Genomic DNA, 24,125 nt, shown 5'->3' with positions numbered 1-24,125 from the left:
TTCTTGGTATATCTTGTTTTATTTATATTTTTGTAAAGTCAACAAGACTTATAAATTTGTACATGGAAAAAAAAATAAAACATGCATATAGGAAAATTCTAAAAGGATTCCCAGGAGTGATGTGAAAAAAGTTGTCTGAGGATATCTGAATCCAAGGTACAAATAAATTCAAAATACAACCATCTTGGTGCAGCGTGGCTGGTGTGGCAGCAATAAAGTCCACACTGTTGGGAATGGGGTGGAAATAAAAAATGACTTAAACCTGGACATCCATCATCCACAGCCTGCCCCTAAAAGCACAATGGCCGATGATTCCCAGGCTGCAAAACTTGTCTAAAATGAGGAGTGGGTGGCTGGGTGTCCTCAATTCTTCAGAACGTTATCTTTAGGTTTGGCCCACTTTATGCCTCAAGCTCAAATCCCAGACCGATTTTGTGGCCACCAGCACTGAAGTTCTTGCCATCGATCAATGTTGAGACAGTCAGCTTCACTCCTGTCGAAAGATGGGACAGAAACAAAGTGTGTCAGGAGCTTTCCTGCCGCCATTACACAGCAGTACTTGGGCTCTGCCCTGTTTGTGTAGGGTTCCATGCAAATGTTTGGACACCACTAGACACATGACATGTATTGTTGACATTTGAAGGTTAAAAAAAAAAATAGTAAATACAAGTTTGGCAGCCAACAAACTAAAACACTGACACGTTTTGAAAATGTTAACACTAGAATTACCAGAGCCTACGAAAAAAAACTCGTAGATCCATCCCACCTTAAATCACTTCTTAAATCCGTTCGCACCTCTCCGCCAGCGTCTTTTGTCTTCTAAATGTGCAGATAAAGACAAGCTGCAAACAGCCGACTATTCCATCCCCGCACCGACTTAGAACGTGCACGAACTTCTCCCAGCTCATGCCTTGATTGATTATCTGGGAGTGAAGTGGAGTTTTAGAGTGGAAATAATAGATCGTTATTTGGAACACACACATTTCATGTGTGTTTCGTTTCTACAGTAACTTTTCTTGTGTTTTTTCTGTCCACCCTGGCCATCGGACCTTACTCCTTTTCTATGTTAACTAATGTCTTATTTTAATTTCTTATTTTGACTTTTATTTTTCTTTTCTTCATTATGTAAAGCACTTTGAGCTACTTTTGGTATGAAAATGTGCTATATAAATAAATGTTGTTGTACAGTAATCTGTATAAACACATTTTTAAAACAAACGTTTTTCATATTCTAGTAGTAAATGACAAAATGTAGGCATAAACTATATAATGTATAAAGCCTTAAGTCCAAATATCAAAGAAACACTTTCACGAAAGGTACAAATATAACAGAACAAGTGTGCTTTTATTCAAAAATATAACTGCAGAAAAAAAAAAAGCCGCCTTAGTGTGCGACATGGACACTCATTTACTGTGATGGCCCGGTGGCGCAACAGTATCATTTGCTGACTGGGAATCAAAAGGTCACGAGTTCAATCCTGCTCGACTCCCTTTTGAGAAGTGAACTGCTCTTATTTTTACTATTTTAGAATAAAAAGATACATTTGATTTCAGTCTGTAACAGCCAGTGTAATTTATGATTGTAAAGGTTAGCTTTTTTTTTTTTATTCATTTTTATTCTCTCAGTCGCGTTCAGGATCCCACCCACAACCCCCCCAACCCATCTGACACTGCTGTTTTCACATAAAGATGCGCTATAACAGAGGTGAACTCAGATCATGATGACGGTTGTACATCGGAGCAAGAATGCACGTTGCACTTTTGCCATCACTGTACTTTGTTTTGTTTTTGTTTTTTATTTAAATTTTCATTCTCTCAGTCACGTTCAGGATCCTTCCCTACCCCATCTGACACTGCTGTTTTCACATAAAGACGCACTATAGCTCACCCAAGGAGCGCCCTTCCTACATTTACGACATGTGTACTTGTGTTGCAGTGTACACACCTCTCTGTGCTATGGTTCCTATTACACTGAACCTGTAATTTGCAGCTCTATTCATTATCTCAAAACAAATATATGTGACATTTTGAAGAAATCATTTTATGATGCGAATAGTGCCAATCAGAAAACATCGTCGAAGTAATGCAATATTATTTGAAAATGAACAACGTCAGATTGGGTGTGATTTATACTGGCGCTGTTACTTAGAGTCAGATCAGAAGCTGAATAAGCTCCTGTTCTGACTAAGTAAAAAAGCATGAATTAATCAACAGAAATAACCGTGATCGACATTTTAAACTTAATGATTTACAGTGCATACCAATTTATAAATTTTATGTCCGTTTGAGGCTACAAAGAAAAAAAAAAAACACTTCCTCCCCAGCAGGGAATCGAACTCGGGTCTCTATGGCACGGCAGGGCTGCCGTGCTCTGAGTCAGCAAATCTCAGCGTTACACCATGGAAGGTGTTGTCACATCCTTGAACCTTTTGTGAAAGTGTTTATTTGATGTTTGGCCGTCAGGCTTCACACATTCTATAGTTTATGCCTACACTTTGTAACATTTATTACTAAAATATGAAAAAGTTTCTGTTTTAACAATGTGTTTACACAGATTACTGTAGAAACGGAACACACATGAAATGCATGTGTTCCAAATAACGATCTATTATTTCTACTCTAAAACTCCAGCAGTTCAGTCAATCCCAGATAATCAAACAAGGCATGAGCTGGGAAAACTTAGTGAACGTTTTGCGATGGTGGGGGATGGAATAGCCGGCTTTTTGCTGCTCGTCTTAATCGGCACATTTAGAAGAAAAAAGAGAGATGAGAACGGTTTTGAGGTGGGCCAGATCTATGAGTTTTTTCGTAGACTCTGGTAATTCTAGTGTTAATGTACAGTTACATTTTATTTAAGAGTATATGCTGCCTATGTAAAATTCTGGGCACCTTACTCTGCCAGTACTTCATAGCAACTACTTCAGCAAAAATCACAGCCTGAATAGGTTTTTTTTATGTAGTCTTGTTTCGGACATGCGTCCTCGTTCTTCCTTACAGATCTCGTTCAGCTGGCAGGTATCTTTGGTCTGTCTTGCGTGCACAGCATGTTTTAAGATCTGCTCACAGATTACGTTCCAGTCCGGGGAGGCAACGGCGTTGTTTTTCTCGAGGTAACTTCATTGTAGATTTCAAAGTGTGTTTTGGATTGTTGTCTTCTGTAGCAGCTCAGGTTTACTGTCTGATGTTCTCCTCAAGGTGTGATTTTTTTTTTTTTTTTGTGGAATCCATTCTTCACTATGCTCACACAATGTTACCTGTGTCTCCTAGCGGCCACACAACCCCAAAGCATAATGGGCACTCCCATACTCAACAGTCAGCAAGGTGCTCATTTCTTCCAAGTGCTAATCTTTTTTTCTCCAAAGCTTTTTGTGGTTGTGGCCCAAGGGTTCAACTTTAACTTCATCTGTTAACAACACTTAATTCCAAAACGCTTTTGTCTTATGCAGGTGCTGTTTTTGTGATGGCTGTTCCTTGAAGGCCATGTCTATGTCAGTAACACTGCGCAGGACTGCAGGAGCCCAACATTCCTTTATCCGTAGGTCCCTTGCAGTCATTTGTGGGTTTTGCTTTGCTTTCCAGCATGTATACAAGCTCTATGGTCAGTTTTCTCTGTCTTTCCAGATCTTGTCCTGCACTTCCCACAATTCCCCATAACTGACATTTCTTAATGACATTTCAGCTGCTGTTACAACTGCTAGCTGGCAGCACTTTGGTAATTTTTTAGCCTTCCCCTGCTTTGTAGGCCTCCGTTAGTTTAATTTTCTGGTCCTCAGGCAGTTGCTTAGAAGAGGCCTTGGTTGTTGGGTGTTGCACAACGTTTCAGGGGTCAAAACACTTATTAGGCTCTGGAGGTGTCATTAGCTGACAGTTCCTAATGCAATTCTTGACCAGACTAAAGACTTGACGAGAGCTGATACCTCATAACTGAAAGGGTGTCCAAACTTTTGCAAATGCCACATTTACTCTTATTTGTTTCTACATTTTTTCAGGTAACTTTTTCATAAAAGTGTCAAGTGTTTTAGTGTGTTTGCTCTCAAAGTTGTCAGTCATTGTCCAACCCGCTATATCCTAACACAGTGTCACGGGGGTCTGCTGGAGCCAATCCCAGCCAGTACAGGGTGCAAGGCAGGAACAAACCCCTGGCAGGGCACCAGTCCACCGCAAGGCACACACACACACACAGCACACACTAGGGACAATTTAGGATCGCCAATACACCTAACCTGCATGTCTTTGGAGGAAACCGGAGCACGTGGAGAAAACTGACGCAGACACAGGGAGAACACGCAAACTCCACGCAGGGAGGACCCGGGAAGCAAACCCAGGTCTCCTTACTGCGAGGCAGCAGCGCTACCACCGTGCCACTGTACCGCCCCTCTCAAAGTTGTATTTACTATTTTTTATTTGAAATGTCAACAAAATACATACTTGGCCAGAGATGTTCAAACATTTGCATGGGACTATAATTAAAATAATGTACTTTTCAATTCTACAGCAATCTTCATTAAGTGCAAACCAATTTTGTACAATTGAATATAAGATGGATGGATGTCCCAGCGTGAGAGGGATCTATAACAGGAGGACACCCAATCCTGCCTGGATAGACTCTGGTCTCCTCTGGCCTTCAAAGAGTACAGAAAATGGATAGCTGGATGAATACCACAGGAATATCACTGTCATAAGAAATAACAGAGGCAGGTGTGCACTACCAATTCTACAACACAAACGTAAAGGTGTTAAGTGGAGGAGCAGGGCTGACATGGTGGCCTACTCTCAAGTACTGTTTGGGCCTCTTGCCATTCCAGGAAAACAAGGGACTCAGAAGGTACAAAGTGTGGCTTGACTCTTGGTGTAAGAGACAGACATGGGGCCTGTAGTGCCAGGTTAGCATCTGAACAGGCAGGTAAATGAACTGGTTAGCTGAAGAATGTTTACACTGGGCAACTGGGGGAAGTGGAGGCTGGGAGTTTAGGACAGGACATGCTTAAACAAACAATAGCATTAATAAAAACAAAGGACAACATCAGAAAAAGGAAAAGAAGGTTAGAGAGGAAAACTGAATAAATGTGACCCAAAGAATGTAAAGGGAGGAGGTGACAGGAAGAATGAACTAAAACATTCAGACAGTGAAGCAGCAAATGCCCTAAATTCCTAATTTTCTTGTATGAAGAAGCTGAAGACTTCCCAGTGGCTACAGGGACTGTTGACGAGGCACTCGGACACAAGGCTGAAAGTCTGCATCTGACAACATTTATCCATAAAGAAATTAAGGTTCTTATACTGTAGTATATAAACCACTGTTCAGTAATCACAGAAACCTACAGAAGTTCCCAAAGAATGGAATCCTGCAAGTGTTATCCCCTTATATAAAAAAATGATTGGCCTGATCCAAGTAACCATATCCCAGTTAGTTTGACATGAAACACGGGTAAAGTAATACAAGAAATTATTAAGACGACTGAGCAGCTCATGGCAAGAAAAGGAGTTTTACTGAACACTCAGCATGAATCACAATAATGAAGTTCTGTTTTACTAAAATACTGCAATTCTATTAGGAAGAAACAAAAGGATACAGTCACAGAGGTGCATATGATATTGATTATCTTGATTTTCATGACAGTTAATAATTTAACTAAAAGCAGCAGGAGTTTAGGACACAGTCTGTAGGCGAGTACAAATTTGCCTCAACAAGAAGCATAGGGGTTAGGTGAGGGGAACATCTTTAGAAGTCACTGATGGTAAAAGTGGTGGCCCTTAGTGATCAGTGCTAAGGCCGCTGCTATTTGTGTTAGCTGTGGACAAGAACATAATCAATAAGCTGATTAAATGTGCTGATGATAACCAAACTAGGTTAGAGGGTGGAAAACAGACTCGTGTGCATCATTACAGAGGGACTTGGACAACATACACATGTGGGCAGATTTGTGGCAGATGAAACTTAATCCAAGTAAATTTAAAGTATTACATGTAGAAAGTAAATATGTTAGATGTGAACACACAATGTGAGGTTAGTAATTCACATTACTCTATGGCAGTGTTTCCTAAACTATATGTCAGGACCCAATAGAGACTTTTTGTTTCTGTGGCACAAAAGTATAAAGTACTAACTACTCTCCATCTCACAATGTATTAACAATTAAACTGAGAAGGCCGACATCAAGAACGTATATAAAAAAAGAGCTTGTGAGGTGAAGGGACCACGGCAGGGTTACTAGATTCAAACACTGAAATGAAAATAACGGGGCTACGACAAGGATGTGACAATTATCAGGGTGTCACAAAAGGAATTGAATCAGAGTATGTACAGTGGTGTGAAAAACTATTTGCCCCCTTCCTGATTTCTTATTCTTTTGCATGTTTGTCACACAAAATGTTTCTGATCATCAAACACATTTAACCATTAGTCAAATATAACACAAGTAAACACAAAATGCAGTTTGTAAATGGTGGTTTTTATTATTTAGGGAGAAAAAAAAATCCAAACCTACATGGCCCTGTGTGAAAAAGTAATTGCCCCCTGAACCTAATAACTGGTTGGGCCACCCTTAGCAGCAATAACTGCAATCAAGCGTTTGCGATAACTTGCAATGAGTCTTTTACAGCGCTCTGGAGGAATTTTGGCCCACTCATCTTTGCAAAATTGTTGTAATTCAGCTTTATTTGAGGGTTTTCTAGCATGAACCGCCTTTTTAAGGTCATGCCATAGCATCTCAATTGGATTCAGGTCAGGACTTTGACTAGGCCACTCCAAAGTCTTCATTTTGTTTTTCTTCAGCCATTCAGAGGTGGATTTGCTGGTGTGTTTTGGGTCATTGTCCTGCTGCAGCACCCAAGATCGCTTCAGCTTGAGTTGACGAACAGATGGCCGGACATTCTCCTTCAGGATTTTTTGGTAGACAGTAGAATTCATGGTTCCATCTATCACAGCAAGCCTTCCAGGTCCTGAAGCAGCAAAACAACCCCAGACCATCACACTACCACCACCATATTTTACTGTTGGTATGATGTTCTTTTTCTGAAATGCTGTGTTCCTTTTACGCCAGATGTAACGGGACATTTGCCTTCCAAACAGTTCAACTTTTGTCTCATCAGTCCACAAGGTATTTTCCCAAAAGTCTTGGCAATCATTGAGATGTTTCTTAGCAAAATTGAGACGAGCCCTAATGTTCTTTTTGCTTAACAGTGGTTTGCGTCTTGGAAATCTGCCATGCAGGCCGTTTTTGCCCAGTCTCTTTCTTATGGTGGAGTCGTGAACACTGACCTTAATTGAGGCAAGTGAGGCCTGCAGTTCTTTGGACGTTGTCCTGGGGTCTTTTGTGACCTCTCGGATGAGTCGTCTCTGCGCTCTTGGGGTAATTTTGGTCGGCCGGCCACTCCTGGGAAGGTTCACCACTGTTCCATGTTTTTGCCATTTGTGGATAATGGCTCTCACTGTGGTTCGCTGGAGTCCCAAAGCTTTAGAAATGGCTTTATAACCTTTACCAGACTGATAGATCTCAATTACTTCTGTTCTCATTTGTTCCTGAATTTCTTTGGATCTTGGCATGATGTCTAGCTTTTGAGGTGCTTTTGGTCTACTTCTCTGTGTCAGGCAGCTCCTATTTAAGTGATTTCTTGATTGAAACAGGTGTGGCAGTAATCAGGCCTGGGGGTGGCTACGGAAATTGAACTCAGGTGTGATACACCAGTTAGGTTATTTTTTAACAAGGGGGCAATTACTTTTTCACACAGGGCCATGTAGGTTTGGATTTTTTTTCTCCCTAAATAGTAAACACCATCATTTAAAAACTGCATTTTGTGTTTACTTGTGTTATACATGCAAAAGAATAAAAAATCAGGAAGGGGGCAAATAGTTTTTCACACCACTGTATATAGCGCCGTGTTAGTATTGTAACATGCTAAATATACTTTAAGTGGTCGTTAGCAACTGCTTGGTCCCTCATCATGTGTTCAACATTACGGCATACACTGAATCTAAATCTGTAGCAGAGGTGCAAAGATGGCACTGCATTAAACTCAACTGTTTCAACAGGAAGAACTCCATCTCGTCACACTATTTTAAAGTGGCTCAATAAATGTCCAGAGAAAATCAGAGAGACATGATTTGCCTGCATGACGTTTGTTAAACCCCTGAGAATTATACGAACACCAGAAAATATGAAAGGGGAGAGACCAGCAGTAGACATTCAGCTCGGTGTCAGCTGGTAGATAGAGTTAAACATTTCAGACAGGACTGTTTGTTGAATTATCCAGCAAGGTTTATCCTATCACCCAGTCCATATAAAATACAAATAGACAGTTTTTAGGCGTAATTTTTTTTTTCCTTATCTCGGGTAATTATACTGAAAAATATATTATTAATGGTGAAGCTCATTTGGCATTATTTATAAGAAAAAAGTGAAGACCATCTAAATAAGATGCCCTGATTAATTAATTTTTGAACTACTTCTTTGCTTAAATGGCACTATGAATCAAGTGACAAAGATAAATGACCTTCCATACACCCTTTCAAAAATCAGCATGTCCTCACACTGCACCCTAAGATTATTTTTTCCCTCTCATCTTTACTAAATCTTACATTAAGCACTTCCACTGGCAGAGATGATCATCAGGAGTCTGTTTCTGCTTTGAATGATAATAATTGCCTCCAGGTCCTCCCTGCGTTGAGTTTTCATGTTCTCCATCTGCAACAGTTTCCTCTCGCAGTCCAAAAACATGCAGGTCAACTGGATTGCCGACACTAAATTGACCCTTGCGTGTGTGTGTGGGTGTGTGTTCACCCTGTGATGGACTGGTGCCCTGTCCAGGCTGGGATAGGCTCCAGCTGCTGTGACCCTGCTCTGAATAAGCAGTTTTGGAAAATGCCTTAGGGGAGTATTGTTTAAAACAAGGTCTGTTTTAGTAATAATCCTGTGCAAAAATATACTTGAAAGCAAACAAAAAGTTACTTTTTTATTATATGGCCATTGTTGTTTGTATTGTTATGACTCTGCAGTCATGTGCCTGCACAGCATCAGAAATCCTTATGATAAAAATCCTTTTGCATGATACTGATTTTCTAATTTGGGTCCTCAGATTAAAAGGTTTAAGAAACTCCTTTACTAACCACACTCATGTCTTTATTCAAAAGCCATAAAGGCTGTTAGCAAAGCTGTTTATACCAAAATGGTTTAATTGCTTATAAAATTTATCTTGGGCAGCATGTCCTTGTATAAGCCACTGGGACTGAAAAGCGTGACGGAATACAGTTCATTCACCAAGACTTACGGACTTTCCTTATAAATTCCACTTTGAGGACAATCACACGCTTATCTTGTAACATTTACAGCTTAAAGTTCAAAGTGAAATAATTGCTAAATGCCTCTTATCTACTATTTTAAAAGTTCAGTAATCTTATTCTTAACCTAAAAATATATCCAGATTGCAGAAAAGTCATTAAAAAAGCTAGTGCGTCAAATTCAGATTTCAAAAACCACTTGGACTAGACATTGCACAACTCTGGCTGTACGGCCTGTACAGATAAAATTTTAATAAAACTCGGTTTTATTCCTAAATAGTACATACTGTAAGATAGGAATTTCCCAAATGAAGGACCATATTGCATTATTAAAGTGCAGAAACACCTAACTTTGCAACATGATATTCTGTTCTTGCTGTAGGGTAGAAACTATAAATGACGATGGCACAACTTTGTGCATCTGAGAGCAATTTACAAGAATAATTTACTTCTGGTAAGAATGTTAAAGCCTCTGTAAATATAAGAACAGTCCTCATGTGCCATGTTCACAGAAGTAGTCAGAAACTCTCCAAATTGGTTACACTTTACCATCAGCAGACCAGATTGAGGCGGAGGTCATGGCACACCAATATCTGTTAATGTAATTACAACAGCTAGAGTTACTGAAACTTAAATTTGAGCAGAGGGTGCCAGGCTCCTTAGTCTGGTTTGGGGTGGCAAATTCAGATCTTTGAAGGCCTCTGTTACTGCAGGTTATTTTTCATTCCAGCCGTTTCCTTAGTTAGTAACCAGTTACTGCTACTAATTTAACCGACTTTTTTCTTTCAATTATAATCAACTTGCTTGTTTTTCTTTCATTTTACTTAAATGGTAACCAAAAAATAATCAGCTCCAAAGCAAACTAACAGATAACCAGCTTACTCAAGGGGGTCTCAAACAGTCCTAGAGGGCTAAAATTGGAATCCCAACCAACTGCTTTTTTAAAATGTTAATGAAACCTACTGTTGGGCGGTATGACCAAAATTCTATATCACGATATTTTTCTAAATTATCCCGGTTTCACTGTATTCAATGGTATTTTTTTCCCATACATTGAGTGGATGTTAACCACATTTCCCACTGCAATTACTGCAGTAGACTGGCTAAGAATAACTTATTCCACTGTCATGAACATTGCACATTGTACAAAAAAACATTTTAATGTGCACACAAGTATTAAAACAGGTTTGCATGGCCCCATACAGTGATAGTTTTCAAGGTGGGGGGGCACTAATGAAGAGAAGGAGTCACACTGCATGACAGTTGCTGTCAAAATATAGAACCTTTTTTTTTTTAACTAAAATTTTGACAACATATTTTCAACCATCCAAAGAGGAATTTAGACTTAGTAAAATATCCAGAGGTGTTTGTCAAAAGTTGTATTGCACTGAACATGTCTTAGAAAAGGGATAAACAGTAAATATTTTTTGCAAACCAACTACACTTTCTGTTAATGTTAACAATCTCTGTCCACAGACATGTTAAAGTGACTTTTTAAACAACTTTACTATCATTAATCTGAATAATATTTAAACTAATAAATAATAACAGTAAAATAAATAATAGTATTATTACTGGAAGTTGCACTATTACTTCAACACTTCAAGCCCTGGTGCATTACACAGTATTCACCAAATAAAAATAAAATAAAACAAGTGCAACTTGGAGGTGACATCTTTACCAAGTGAACCATCATTAAGGCAAACTGCATTAATATGGACCTTGCTTCAAGCTATGCTATATACATAAATAATAAAACTGCAACTTGCATTTATAATGCTATTTGTGGTATAGCCTTACGGAAGTGTATTAGGGCCACTGTGAAGAAAAAAAAAAAACTATGTCGAGAATAAAGTCGACATGTTGACTTTATTTTTGACATTTCCACTTTATTCTCATAGTTTATTTTGTCATTAAAGTAGAATGTCGTATACTAAACTTCATCCTAAAATCAATGTTTAATTTACAAGATTTTGTCAAACCCCATCATAAGTTAATGAAGCATATTAAATGCTTTGTGTTAAGTGTTCCCCGACCCAGTTGTTAATCACTACGCTTCTTAAACTGACTTCCTCCGCACTAAGAGGAGGTGCAGGCAGCGATCGCTGCACAGAATACATTCACTTCATGATATTCCTGCTCTCTGAAAATTTAGGTTAGGTTTAGGTTTATTTGTCATATATAGGTTAACACAGGGTCAACATCCAATGAAATGTGTATGATGAGAAAAACAACTCACTCAGCCTAGATCCAATAAAGCTAAAAAAAATAATTAAAAATAATTAAAAAAAAAAAAAAAATTAGAATGCTAAGATAAATACTTGATATCATTTTCATGATGAAATGCATTAAAGCAGGTATTAAACATGCATGGTAGTGCTGCTCCCTCGGAATAAGGGGTCCCCAGGTGTACTTTCAGTGTAGAGAACTTGATGGCAGGTATGACGAGGCTCCAAAAAAACTGGATGTATGAATGGGTATTGCACACGTTTAACTTAAATATTGTGTAAATGTTGGGTTCGTGATCTGGTGGTCGGAGACACGAACACTGAATTCAGTGGATGTTCTTCTGAGCGGGCTTTTTTTATTGCACGTGTGCTGTCTCTATCTGACGTACCAAAACCCCAGTTCGTATCCTTCCTTTTTCTTTCTCCAAATAACCAATCACCACACGATAAACGTCTTTGTGAAATTAAAACTAGTTATAAACTTAGACCAGAGTGACCACTTCGTTATACATGTTTAATTATGCCAGCCATTCAGGGTTGCGCCCATCCCAGCAAGCACTGTGTGTGAGGCAGGAGCAAATCCTGAACAGGGGGTGCCAGCACATCGCAGGTTGAATACGAGCAAAACATACACTAGCTGGGTCAATATAGCATAACAAAACCCCACATCCTACATGACTTTGAAAGGAAACTGAAGCACGCCGAGTAAACCCACCAGAAAAACATGCAAATTCAAGGCAGGGAACACCTGGGACCCCGCAGTGCAACCTCCACGCCACCGTGCCCCCACATGATTAATACATGCTTTAATGCATTTCGTCATGAAAATGATATCAAGTATTTATCTTAGCATTCTAAATGTTCAGGGAGCAGGAACATCATGAAGTGAATGTATTCTGTGCGCCGATCACAGGCTGCGCCTCCTTTTAGCGCAAGAGGAAGTCAGTTTAAGAAGCGCCCAGCGATTAACATGGTTCGGGGAACACTTAACACAAGCATTTAATGTGCTACATAACTTATGACGGGGTTTGAGAAAATCTAGTAAATTAAATATTCATTTTAAGATGAAGTTTAGGTCACGATGTTCTACTTTAATGACAAATTATGAGAATAAAGTTAACATGTCGACTTTAATCTCGACATAAACAGCGAGAATAAAGTAGAAATGTCGAGAATAAAAAGTCAACATGTCGACTTTATTCTCATCATAAGCGTTGAGATTAAAGTGGAAATGTCGAGAATAAAGTCAACGTCATCACACTATTACACAGTACCCAGGTACATTACACTGTATTGAAAACAAATAAAAGTAGTACAGCTTGGCTTGTAGTATTATCCAGTAGTATAGAAACAGTATTCACACATTTGAACATAATGGTCCACATCCGACCTTTTAAAACCAAAGTATCTCCAGACAACTGACACGGCTCCTTTTTTCGGCAAAAGTTCTTCTGTGTCATCATGTTCAACTTTATCGTCTGCTACAGCTTCAGTTTCGGAATGTTCACCGCTCAATACCTCCACTAACGCATGTACTCTGTTGCTTGCATATTTAGAGGTGCACCAGTGAAAAAGGTCCCCCCTTAAACAGTTTCCCGCTGCGCCACATTCCGAACGTTGCTTAGGCTATTTAAAACGGTGTTGCGGTATAAGAAAAATCGATATAACAAAAATAAAAAACGGTTTTTGGAATGAACCGGTATACCGCCCAGCACTAATGAAACCCACTATTTTATTCTATGACTAGTTAGTATTCTCATTCTGACACATCAGTCATTTCCAAAACTGGCTGTGCGGGACCACCACCCAAGTATCTGTCAGGCAATAGTTGATCAACATTTCCCTTTTTCTTTCTTTTTCAAATATTTTATTGAGACAAATAATGTATGAAAGCCTGGCCATCTGTTGACTTGCTTTATATCCCAATATTGAATGGCTGCTGGTTAAAAAAAAGATATGAAAACGCACATCAATTAAAATCAAAGCAACAAAGTATGCTCCATTAGCATTAGTAGCAGGTTACTAAAGGAGGAAGTAACTGGAAGAAAATCCTACAGACATCATGGCCCTCATGAAACGGATTTTGTGACAAGAAATCCATCCTACTCACCTAGACTGTCCAAAATAGCATGAAGTCAAGATCTGAAGATCCCTAAAGTCCTGCTCTCCACCACACTACTCTGCCATTTATTCTGTGTGCCTGTGGTTCCTTGTGTGAAGAAAAACTAATATTTGTGCAATATCTGCTCATAACAAGTTTCCAACTGTGTCCCCGTGTTCTTGTTGCAGAATTTAAAAGTAGTAACGGGGATCTGCTGTACAAATTCCTTTTATAATTTTAAACACTTCAATCACATCCTTACTTAATCTCAATTTGCTTTAATTAAAAAGGTTCAACTCCTTCAGTGTTTCATCATAACTCCTACCTCTCTGTCCTGGAATCAGCCTAATTTCCCTGAACACAGTACTCCAGGTAAGGCCACACTAGTGTATTATAAACTCCCTTGACTTGTATACCACACCTTGTGCTTAACATAAGCTACAATCCTATTAGCCTTCTTGGTCACTTCTGTCTACTCTTCAGATGTAGGTAGTAATGAGTCCACCATGTCTCCTAGTTTCTTCTCATAAGGTGCACTTTCAAGTTTCATACGTCCCATTGTGTATTCAAATCTAACATTTTTACTTCCTAAATTACTTGTATTAAATTTCCCTTCAACAAATCTGCCCAAGTCTGTATGCTGCCCAACACCCTCCTGACATCTCTCATCTAGACTAAGGAGTCTGGCGCCCTCTGCTGAAATTTAAATTACTCTACCTCAAATGTTTTTAACAACTACAGATAAAAAAGACAAAGAAAGCATTAGAGCAATAATTTAACTACAGGAAATGTGGTACAAGGAAAAATACTTAAAGTAAGAAAAAAAAATTGCTGATTTTACTGTAGTAAATGTCACGCCATTGAGTGTATAATGATATGCCTGCTAATGTTAATAGCAGTTTCAAATTAAGGACCAAGATCTTCACTTGCTTTAAGTGGTATTCAGTTATTTAAATGGCCTATTTTGGTTTTATTAGATTTATGGGTATTCTGAAGGGTTTCCCAGCTAGTAAAATACTGTCAGGAGTTCAGGTGACCACTGTTGTAGCAACTGTGAGAATAATACAATTACAACAAACCTCCAGAGCAGAAACAGAACCATAAGAGTAGATGGAGAGGTCCTATACTTATAAGTATGGATGCAAAGTGGCATCTAGCGGACAAAGTGTTTGAAGAGGGCAACAACACAAATGAGAGGAAAAGACACAATCTGGGCAGGAGAGTGCACTTAGGGCGCTAGGAGTGTGACAATCTAGCAGGTGACAAGGACATCCAAACCACAGAAGAGAAATCAAAGAAATGAATGGCCTGCAGGACATGGAGCACCTTCTGACTTAGACAGCAAAAGCACTTAGATGTCAGGCATAGCTGCAAGTTTTGCACTGTAAAAGTATATTTCCACATGTTCATTTTGCTCACTTTCTTAACTTGCAAGTCTATTCTAGTTGTGGTCTGGGTGCAAAGGTCGGCTAAAGAGGGCTTCCTCCATACAAAACAAATTCATCTTTTGATTATTTTTTTTTTAGTACTCACAATGCGGATGTAATTACGTAAGAGAAAACAGAGACAGAATGAGGTTAATTTAAAAATGTAATGTTTTTAATTTAAGTTAGAAGAGTATGTCATTTTATAAGGAAAAATTAAAAGTAGCCCACAGATTTCTGTGAATAGGATATGCACATCAACATTACTTTAAAAACCTGTCAATGGCATTTGTAACCGATTACCACTTTATCATTTATTTAAAAGTAAACATGTACCTCATACTAACACCTCATTCGACATTGGGATATTCTTAAATTCTTAAACCCTGCTTTATTTGTTTTGTGCCAACAACTCCAAAACCAGCACTGATCATACTTCCTTTGTAATTTTTTGGAAATTTTGAACCTACAGTCCCAGATCTGTATAACTCTAAATAATATTAAAGGAGGAAATGTGTGTTTATACCATACCTGGCCTTAGGGTCTGTGTGTATCCAACTCCAATTAGGCTGGCATTGTTGACTTTGGCCTGCAAAAGAAAAAGAAAATCTGTTCAAACAACAGATACTAAATACAGAGCCAAAACATCCATGCAAGTTTCACCCAAGCCAACAGGACACATCTGTAAAGCACTCCTCCATTACTGTGGAATGTGAATGCAATGCTAATGAACTGAAACAGAAATGTAGCAAATGATTTGGCAAAATCCAGAAGGCTCCCTGCTCAGTCAAGCATTGCATTGCTTTATGACCTTGTTTATGCAGGTTTGGATACTCCTCATTTCAAATTAAAGTTGAGCTTGTTTAGTTTACCATAATGTGTCATACTTATGCTGCATTTTATATTTGTCCAGTGTAATACTGATATGTAAAAGTAACGAATCAAAAAAGTCATAAAAGAAACAGTAAAATCCAAACTTCACCTTATCAGGGGACTACAACAGGTACTTACACAAATTGAGGAGTCGGCATCTAGCTTGTACTTGGCTGCTATGCCAAAACGGGTGTTGTTGCTTCCAGCAGTCCAAGCCAGATTTACAGCAGTCTCCAGGTTATCATTTACTTTCTGGTAAATGGATCCACCAAATTCAGTGCCATCATTTCTACAATTAATAAAGAAAAAAAAACAGTGGTAAAACTACAGAAGAAGTGTGGACTGTCTGACATGAAAGCTGCTAATCAAGAGAGAGACAGATAGACAGATGAACATCCATCCCAAAGAGGGGAATTTAGAGGCCAAATATAAGAAAACTGCCGCTGTAGTATATACAATACCGAGGGTGCTATTTTTTGTTTTCCTTCCTTTGTCCAGTCACATTTTAGGGTTTAGCTTTTTGTGCATAATTTAAACATTTAAAGTGTTAGTTACGTTACACAGATTAAGGATATATACTATATTTTTGCCCTAGCGCCTACGGATTTATCAGTTATACACAACAGGGTTTACTTTATATAACAGTACAGACCTTCTGAATGTGTCTGCATAGCACTCACTGGACATCTGGATACTGTGCTAGCTACCTCACTACTGTCTCAACCACATTTAATCACAGTAGCTTCTGAAAAGAGCACATACTCACACGTTGGTATGGAGCTGGAAGTCACCAGCCTTATAACCAAGAGCAAAGTTATTCTGGGCCAGTTTGGACTTGGAAGTATCGAAGGCCATCTGGTATCCTGCCAGCCATCCGTCATAGCCAAGGACTGCTGTTCCATGAATAGTGGGCCCAGTAAAGTCAAAATCGATGTCACAGCCCAGGTTGACGTAGTCACGTTTATAATTGGTTTTAAGTTTGCCACTCTTCTTCCTGGGAGAAATTAAGAATCTTTAAGTTAGGTATGGTTATGGTGAAAATGGCCAGTACTACATCTGTTTGCAAAGTCATGCTAACAGTCTAGTTTTGTATTTAGATGAATAACATACAAACACACTTTATTTTCTATATTTCTAGGGCTGTCTGATCAATTATCACTATTCAAATCTTTATGAAAAATATTCTTATTCGAGTGTAAACCTGGATATTCACTTATATAAGAAGGGTCCATTATTTTATCTTGCACTGATTTTGGCACCATGTTTGTGCAGACACGGAACTACAGAACTTCAGTATTCTGAATGTGTTTTGTACATCACTTCCCCAATCAGTCAGTCAGTCATTTTCCAACCTGCTATATCTTAACACACACACACACACACACACACACACACACACACACCCACCAATCAGCACTTTTAAAATAACCGCTTCTATCATAATTTATAAATCAGATATTTCTTATCCACACAGCTCTCCTTTTTGGTTATTGCCTGCATTAACAAATCAATGAAACACATCTAAAGAATCACAAACAACTATGATGCCAAGTTGTCTCAAACATTATGGTGCCCTGTAAGGGGGGGGGGGTATAGGGGGGGTTGCTTGGGGATGGGGAACCATGGCTAAAATGTATTGTCATCTCTTTATGGTGTGACCAAAATGTATGCAAATACCCTTAAATATATATTATACTACAGTCATCCCTCACCTATCGCAGGGGTTACGATCCAGAGCCCAGCGATGGGTGAAAATCTGCAAAATAAAAATCTGCGAAGTAAAAACCATATGTTTATATGGTTATTTTTATATTGTCACACTTCGGTCACAGATTTGCACAGAAACACAGGAGGTTGTGAGAGACAGGAACTTTATTCAAACACTGCAAACAAACATTTGTCTCTTTTTCAAAAGTTTAAACGTTCTCCACGACAAGACAGAGATGACAGTTCCGCCTCACAATTAAAAGAATGCAAACATATCTTCCTCTTCAAAGGAGTGCGCGTCAGGAGCAGAGAATGTCAGAGAGAGAGAGAAAATCAAAAAACAATCAAAAAATCAATAGGTGCTGTTTGGGCTTTTAAATATCAATGTCAGCGAGAGAGAAAAGCAAACGATCAAAAACCGATAGGTGCTGTTCGAGCTTTTAAGTATGCGAAGCACCGTGCAGGAAGCATGTCGCTTGACAAAGCAGCCACAAGTAAGCCCAGCAAGGAAGGGAGCAATGTGAAGGTAGTCGTTCAGCATTTTTTGAGGAGTGTCCGTATCCTCTAGGGGTGTGAACATAATATGTGCTCTGATTGGGTAGCTTCTCAGCCATCTGCCAATAGCGTCCCTTGTATGAAATCAACTGGGCAAACCAACTGAGGAAGCATGTACCAAGAAATTAAAAGACCTATTGTCCACCGAAACCCATGAACCAGCGAAAAATCCGCGATATATATTTAAATATGCTTACATATAAAATCTGCGATAGAGTGAAGCCGTGAAAGTCAAAGCGCGATATAGCGAGGGATTACTGTATATTATACTATGGGGTTTGACCCCTGCATGCTTCGCTCGCCAACCCCTCTTGCCTGCGCTACGCGCCAGCCACTTCGCATCTCTGCCGCTCGTGTTATGAAGAGGGAGGCTAAACGCACCCCCAAGAAGACGCTGTTGTTCCTCCGAAACCCCCTCTTAAATGGCGATACAATGGGAAACAAATTTTTTTTTCCCACCCTCTCTTTGCTCGATCAGCTGCTGGTTTGCTGCTGCCGTGCCACGCAATCTGCATCTTGCACGGTGCTTCGAACGTTTAAAAGCCTGTACAGCAGCTGTCTTTGTCATCTACTCTTTGTCTTTTATTCCCGGCCCCGGGCGTGGTTAAATCTGTTGGCACAAAGTCTTGTCACGTGGTACGTGAGTTCTTGATATTTTAGTTTATAATTTAAAAACGGAGTAAGAATCTGAAAATCTAACAACATCACATTAAAGTTTGATAAATTCTGAAAAGAATGATACCAAACATACATAAGTACCGTAGGTTTTAAAATAAGCCAAATTTAAAGTGTGACAAAAAAGTCACATAAAATTGCTGCATTTTTAGGCTTAGGATTTTTTTATTATATATATATTTCTTCTATAGATCTATTTGCTCTTCTGAGTCTTTCTCTTTTAGCGTTTTTCTGATGCTCATTTTCTTTTTCAGGTGGCATGTTGTTAGTAGATAGTCACAGTAATATAGGCTTGTACGTCCGTAATATTTTCTGTTACAGTAATACTGGCTTGTAGTGGCTGTAATATGCGTCACTGTATTGTGTGCCTTTAATTTTCTCTCGCAGTAATACTGGTTTGTATTTCCGTAAAATGCCTGTAATTTTCTCTGACAGTAATACTGGCTTTGATGTCCCTAATATGCGTTTAATTTTCTGTCACAACAGTGGGCAATCAGCAGATTCTCCCCAGCAACTGATGTAATGTGTGGCGTGCAGTTGATAATCGTGCTTCTGGCGTCTCTCCAGCAAGTATTTTATTCCGTGCTGGTGTGCAGCTGATTATTGTATGTGTGGTGTCTCCCCAGCAGATTTTATGTGCGTGAAAATAAATCTACTTTTAAAAGTCATCCTATTGTAATATCATGAAAATTTGTATATTTAGGAAAAACCCTTCAACGACTGACACTTTACCAGGCCAGGCTTCTTAAACGCAAATCTGACATCCTCAGAGTGAACACTTGCACAACAACAAACACTAATCCCACCTCTTTGGGGAAGCTGGTCTCCGCGTCTCAGTACTCGATTGGATTTTTCGTGCCTTTTGTTTTAAGTCTTACTTCATTTACAGAAATCCGACTGGATTGGCCGCGCAATAATTTATAGGTCCCGCCCTCTGTGTCTTGTGTGATGCATCAGGCGGCCTTTGGAGCATCGTACCGTGCCCCACGCATGCGCACTTCACCAGAAGTCACACGCACACGGACACTGGACGCACAAAAGGGGTTTTATTAAAGAGGATATAGAGTAGATTATATATTATATTACATTATATTATAATACACACACAAAGTCATGACCAAAATACTGGCACTCCTAAACTTCTTTCACAGAATGCAATGACACAAAAAAGCAAGTCTGATATCATTTCACACAGAACTCTAGAACGGACTGGAGAAAATTATTGGCATCTTTCCATTATTTATTTATTTATATTATACACACACACACACCTAAACCAATTTATAGGTAACTACTGGGCACCTTACTTCTTGGTCATACAGCATGCAGAAAGTGCAGACTACATTGAATCGGTGCTTCACAATAGCAGAGAAACAAACAGAACCCACTTTTATAACTCCATGAGGTGCTGTATCATTATGAAAAACTGCATAAAGAATAAAGTCAACATACTAGGCATACCTATGATTAAAACTCATGGTCTATATTATTTGTGTTTTATGATTTAAAGTACAGTATAATATTGCTTCACTGTCATTTTATGACTAAGCTTGAAACTTTCTATAAAATAACAAAACATTATGTATTTTTGCAGATATTACACTAATGGACATTTTTCAGGGTAAGTTCCAAGTCACATACAAAACTGGTCTACAATCATCCACAGAAGCAAAACTTGTCGGTAACTTCAAACCCATCTGTATATATTTAAATTTGTTATGTTTTCTATGTATTATCTTTATTTCTTTCATGGAAGACACTTTATAACGCTAAATCTATTTTCCCTTCCAGCAATGCTTACCTATTCACATAAAAATGGAAACAAAAAACAATAGGATTAAATGATCTGGAAAATGGATATGAAATGTAAACTACTTGCACAGACAAATATAACACTTGTGACAGCACTACTTTACCCAGTATTTGGCACAAATGATGTGTCAAAGGTCAGCTTCAGTCCTTTGGCCAACTATGGGTGGGGAAAAAACAAAACACAAAATAAGTATCTTGGGTTGACTTATAAAAGGAAAAAACTGAATTATCAAGTTTATCAGCAAATTAATCAAATGAAGCATCAAATGTCAATTATCTTCTTTTCATTCACACTAGTTAAGAACAAATAAGAAAAAATAAAACCCAGAACAAAACAAAACACATACTCTTCCATAACAACGCAAACTAGATAACGGAATTGGCCGACTTACCTGATCCTCCATGCTAACCTCCGTGGTTAGTGTGTTGTCTGTGTTCCATTTCTGGGTGAAGCTAAGTCCCAAATCATGCATCTTGTATTTGGTCTCAAGGCTACCAGAGGCCTTGCCAGTGTCTGTGTTTGATGATCCAGAGGTGTTGAACTCCTGCCAGAAAAGCCATTCATTAGTTTCTTACAAAAGAAAAAAAAAAACTCCTTTTTAATTTTATAAGACCATAAGATAATTCATCATTCAGCTGATTACCTAATTAACTACATATGGCAGACTGTTCTAGGTTCCTGAGAAAGTTCATTTAAAAAAAAGTGCTTTCCGATTCCTATATTTGCATTTCCAGATTTCTATTGTTAAGCAAACTAATGTGTTGCTAATAACCCAGTACAGACTCCAAACTCGCACTGCTTTGAGGAACCTAGAATTGAAGTTTGTCTAAAGGGCTATCAGTGGTTCAGCACCTGCTTATTTGGAGGCCCTCATCAGGTTTTATGCTCCTTATTGACCACTCAGGTCTGCTCATACCACCTCCATGTGGCATCACATTTCAATTCACTCTTTTCATGTGTAGTCCTTCTCTGGTGGGAAGAGCTGCCCACATTCATCCAATCAGAGTGTTTAAGAAGCATTTGACTTTCACATTTGGTGATTTTTTTGCTAATTACTAATGGTTTTTGATGCTAGGTTAAATTTGCAGTTAAGGCAAGTCTAACTAGTCTTGTGTTTTAATTGGCTTGCTTACTTTCAAGGTCTGTAACACTTTTCACTTGTTTTGGTCAGCGTTTGTAACCCATTGTTGTAACACTTCTTTCAAAACTGACCAAAACTGACAAGGACTTGATTATGCTGACCTCATTTGTAAGCCTCTTTGGATAAAAGCATCTGGTTCCTTTTAAAAAGCAAAGACTGGGCACTAGGTTTAGGTGATCAATACATAAACTGCACCGCTGTCTCTTTAAAAAACAGTTGGATTTTAACTATAGTAACAGTAAATGATTTTTCAGAACCTCAAATGTTGTGCTAAGGTTTTCACTGACCTTCAAAATGTCCCTTCACATTGTGTTTTTCCCCTCTCTGTAGCCCTTGCTTATGAGCTCAAAAAACACACACTGCACTGGAAATGAATTATTCTAGTACCTACAGCAAGTAGCAAACTCTAGGCTGGTTAAGTAACAAGTGAATGTCTGATATGTCAGATTATAGTTTGTATTCAACATGGCATCAGATGGATGCTAAAACATCTTACCTTGACATATTGTGCACAAGCAGCTCTTTTGTGTTGTCACAGCAACAGTTTTTCTAATGAAACCTGACAGACTAACGTCAGGAAACAAGACATTTGCCAGCAATGGGAAATAAAATGTTTACAAATGCTTATGCTTTAATAAAAGCAGGAAACATTGTATGCTTTGGATTTTTTTGAATGTTCAATTGTCATTCCTAAAAGGAAAGCATAAATATTACCATCCCTGAGCAATGTTGCTCATGGCAGCCTGACCATCTGAATTAACCATACTGATGCGTAATTTAAAAACCAGTAACTGAAATTTGAAAACTGCCTCTTCAACATTTCAATGCTAGAATGTAACTAGACTAGCTCTGTTAAAAAATCTAAAAATCAAAAAATTTGAGGAATGTAAAAACTCCAATACTTCCAAAGCATAAGCACACTGTGTTACATTTGGAGTTGGGTCATCTTACCATCTGTAGGAAGCATCCAATGGTAGCAAGAAAAAGAAAAAGAAACACTGCATTAACTACAATTTAATCTAGTTATCTGAATACAAAATGAATACCTGGACCATGATACATCCAAGAATTCACTCCATTCCTAGTTTCTAGACAGCAGAGAGAACTGGAAACTACAAAGACATGCTGCCATGCTAATTATGGTATGGACCTTACTCAAGGAGCCACCTTTCTAGGCTTGATTACTCACCACTCCACTTTGAGACTTGGTCTTCAAGTCCAGCTTCACTGCTCCATACCCTGCAAATACCATACTTTGTTAGCCGAGCCAAAAATCATACATTCTCTGCATTTTGCATTTCACTGTTTAACTATTTACGATAAGCAAGTCAATTGTTCCTCCTCATGTAAAAAAGAGAGACCAGTATGTCTGACTGACTTGTAATTCGCTCTTCCTAATGCAATTTTTATAATCAATATAAATTTAAAATGTGTGCGGTGTGCAGCAATCTACCTTTTTTATATCTTTTCTGAACCATACCAACTTTAAGTTAAAGGTTAAAATTCATCAAGGTAAACATCTGAATTGTTTTCACAATTTAATGTCACTGCGTTTCAGGACTTGAGCCACTTTTATTGTACAAGTCAATAAGCAGTGTTGATAGGCTGGGAGTAAGAACATAACTCACATTTACTGTTGCAAAGGATGCATTGTCTCAGGAGCAACCAAACTGCTGTAGTCATGTGAAGTAAGAAATTCTAAATGGAAGTCACTGGACCAGTAAGGTAAAGGAGTATTTTACCAGACTGAGTTTCCCATCTTTGTCTTTTGTCTTTTAGAAGGACCCATTTAGCAAATGAATGGGTTATAATGTCCAGAATCTCTCATCCATGATACTTAGAAAAGGTTGCCCAGTTTTTTGCTTTGACTTCTCAATATAGTAGCTTATTAAAGATTCCCATGACTTTATACAGTGTCTATAAAAAGTATTCACCCCTTGAAAGTTTTCATATTTTACTGGTAAAACAACATTGAATCACAGTGGATGTTTTAGCCTGTATAACACACACATATACATTATACACACATACATACACACACATATTACATATATATATATATATAGGCAGGTGTGAAAAAATGCTATAAACAAAGCATGCTTTCAGAAATATAAATAATGATTGTTTATTGTTATCAATTTACAAAATGCAAAGTGAGTGAGCAAAAGAAAAATCTAAATCAAATCAATATTTGGTGTTACTACCTTTTGCCTTCAAACCAGCATCAATTCTTATAGGTACACTTGCACAAAGTCAGGGATTTTGTAGGATTCTAGTCAGGTGTTTGATGAACCAGTTATACCAAACAGGTGCTAATGATCATCAATGTCA

The 24,125-nt window shown here is 38.4% G+C and overlaps 1 protein-coding gene across 1 annotated transcript in view; it reads right to left on the bottom strand.

The window, feature by feature from the left end:
* vdac3 (voltage-dependent anion channel 3) overlaps nucleotides 1-24,125 on the bottom strand; it is a 50,955-nt gene continuing 26,830 nt past the window's right edge. Inside the window, exons 3-9 of the mRNA XM_028797561.2 lie at nucleotides 22,984-23,033; nucleotides 21,045-21,197; nucleotides 20,757-20,809; nucleotides 16,670-16,897; nucleotides 16,042-16,192; nucleotides 15,562-15,619; nucleotides 1-493 (exon numbers count right to left, since the gene is read on the bottom strand). Of these exons, the coding sequence (XP_028653394.1) occupies nucleotides 402-493; nucleotides 15,562-15,619; nucleotides 16,042-16,192; nucleotides 16,670-16,897; nucleotides 20,757-20,809; nucleotides 21,045-21,197; nucleotides 22,984-23,033 (785 nt within the window). The 3' untranslated portion in view covers nucleotides 1-401. The remainder of the gene's footprint in view (nucleotides 494-15,561; nucleotides 15,620-16,041; nucleotides 16,193-16,669; nucleotides 16,898-20,756; nucleotides 20,810-21,044; nucleotides 21,198-22,983; nucleotides 23,034-24,125) is intronic.

The sequence above is a fragment of the Erpetoichthys calabaricus genome, chromosome 1 (assembly GCF_900747795.2).
Source record: "Erpetoichthys calabaricus chromosome 1, fErpCal1.3, whole genome shotgun sequence".
NCBI classification, from domain to species: Eukaryota; Metazoa; Chordata; class Cladistia; order Polypteriformes; family Polypteridae; genus Erpetoichthys; species Erpetoichthys calabaricus.
This window is presented reverse-complemented; position numbering and strand designations above follow the sequence as displayed.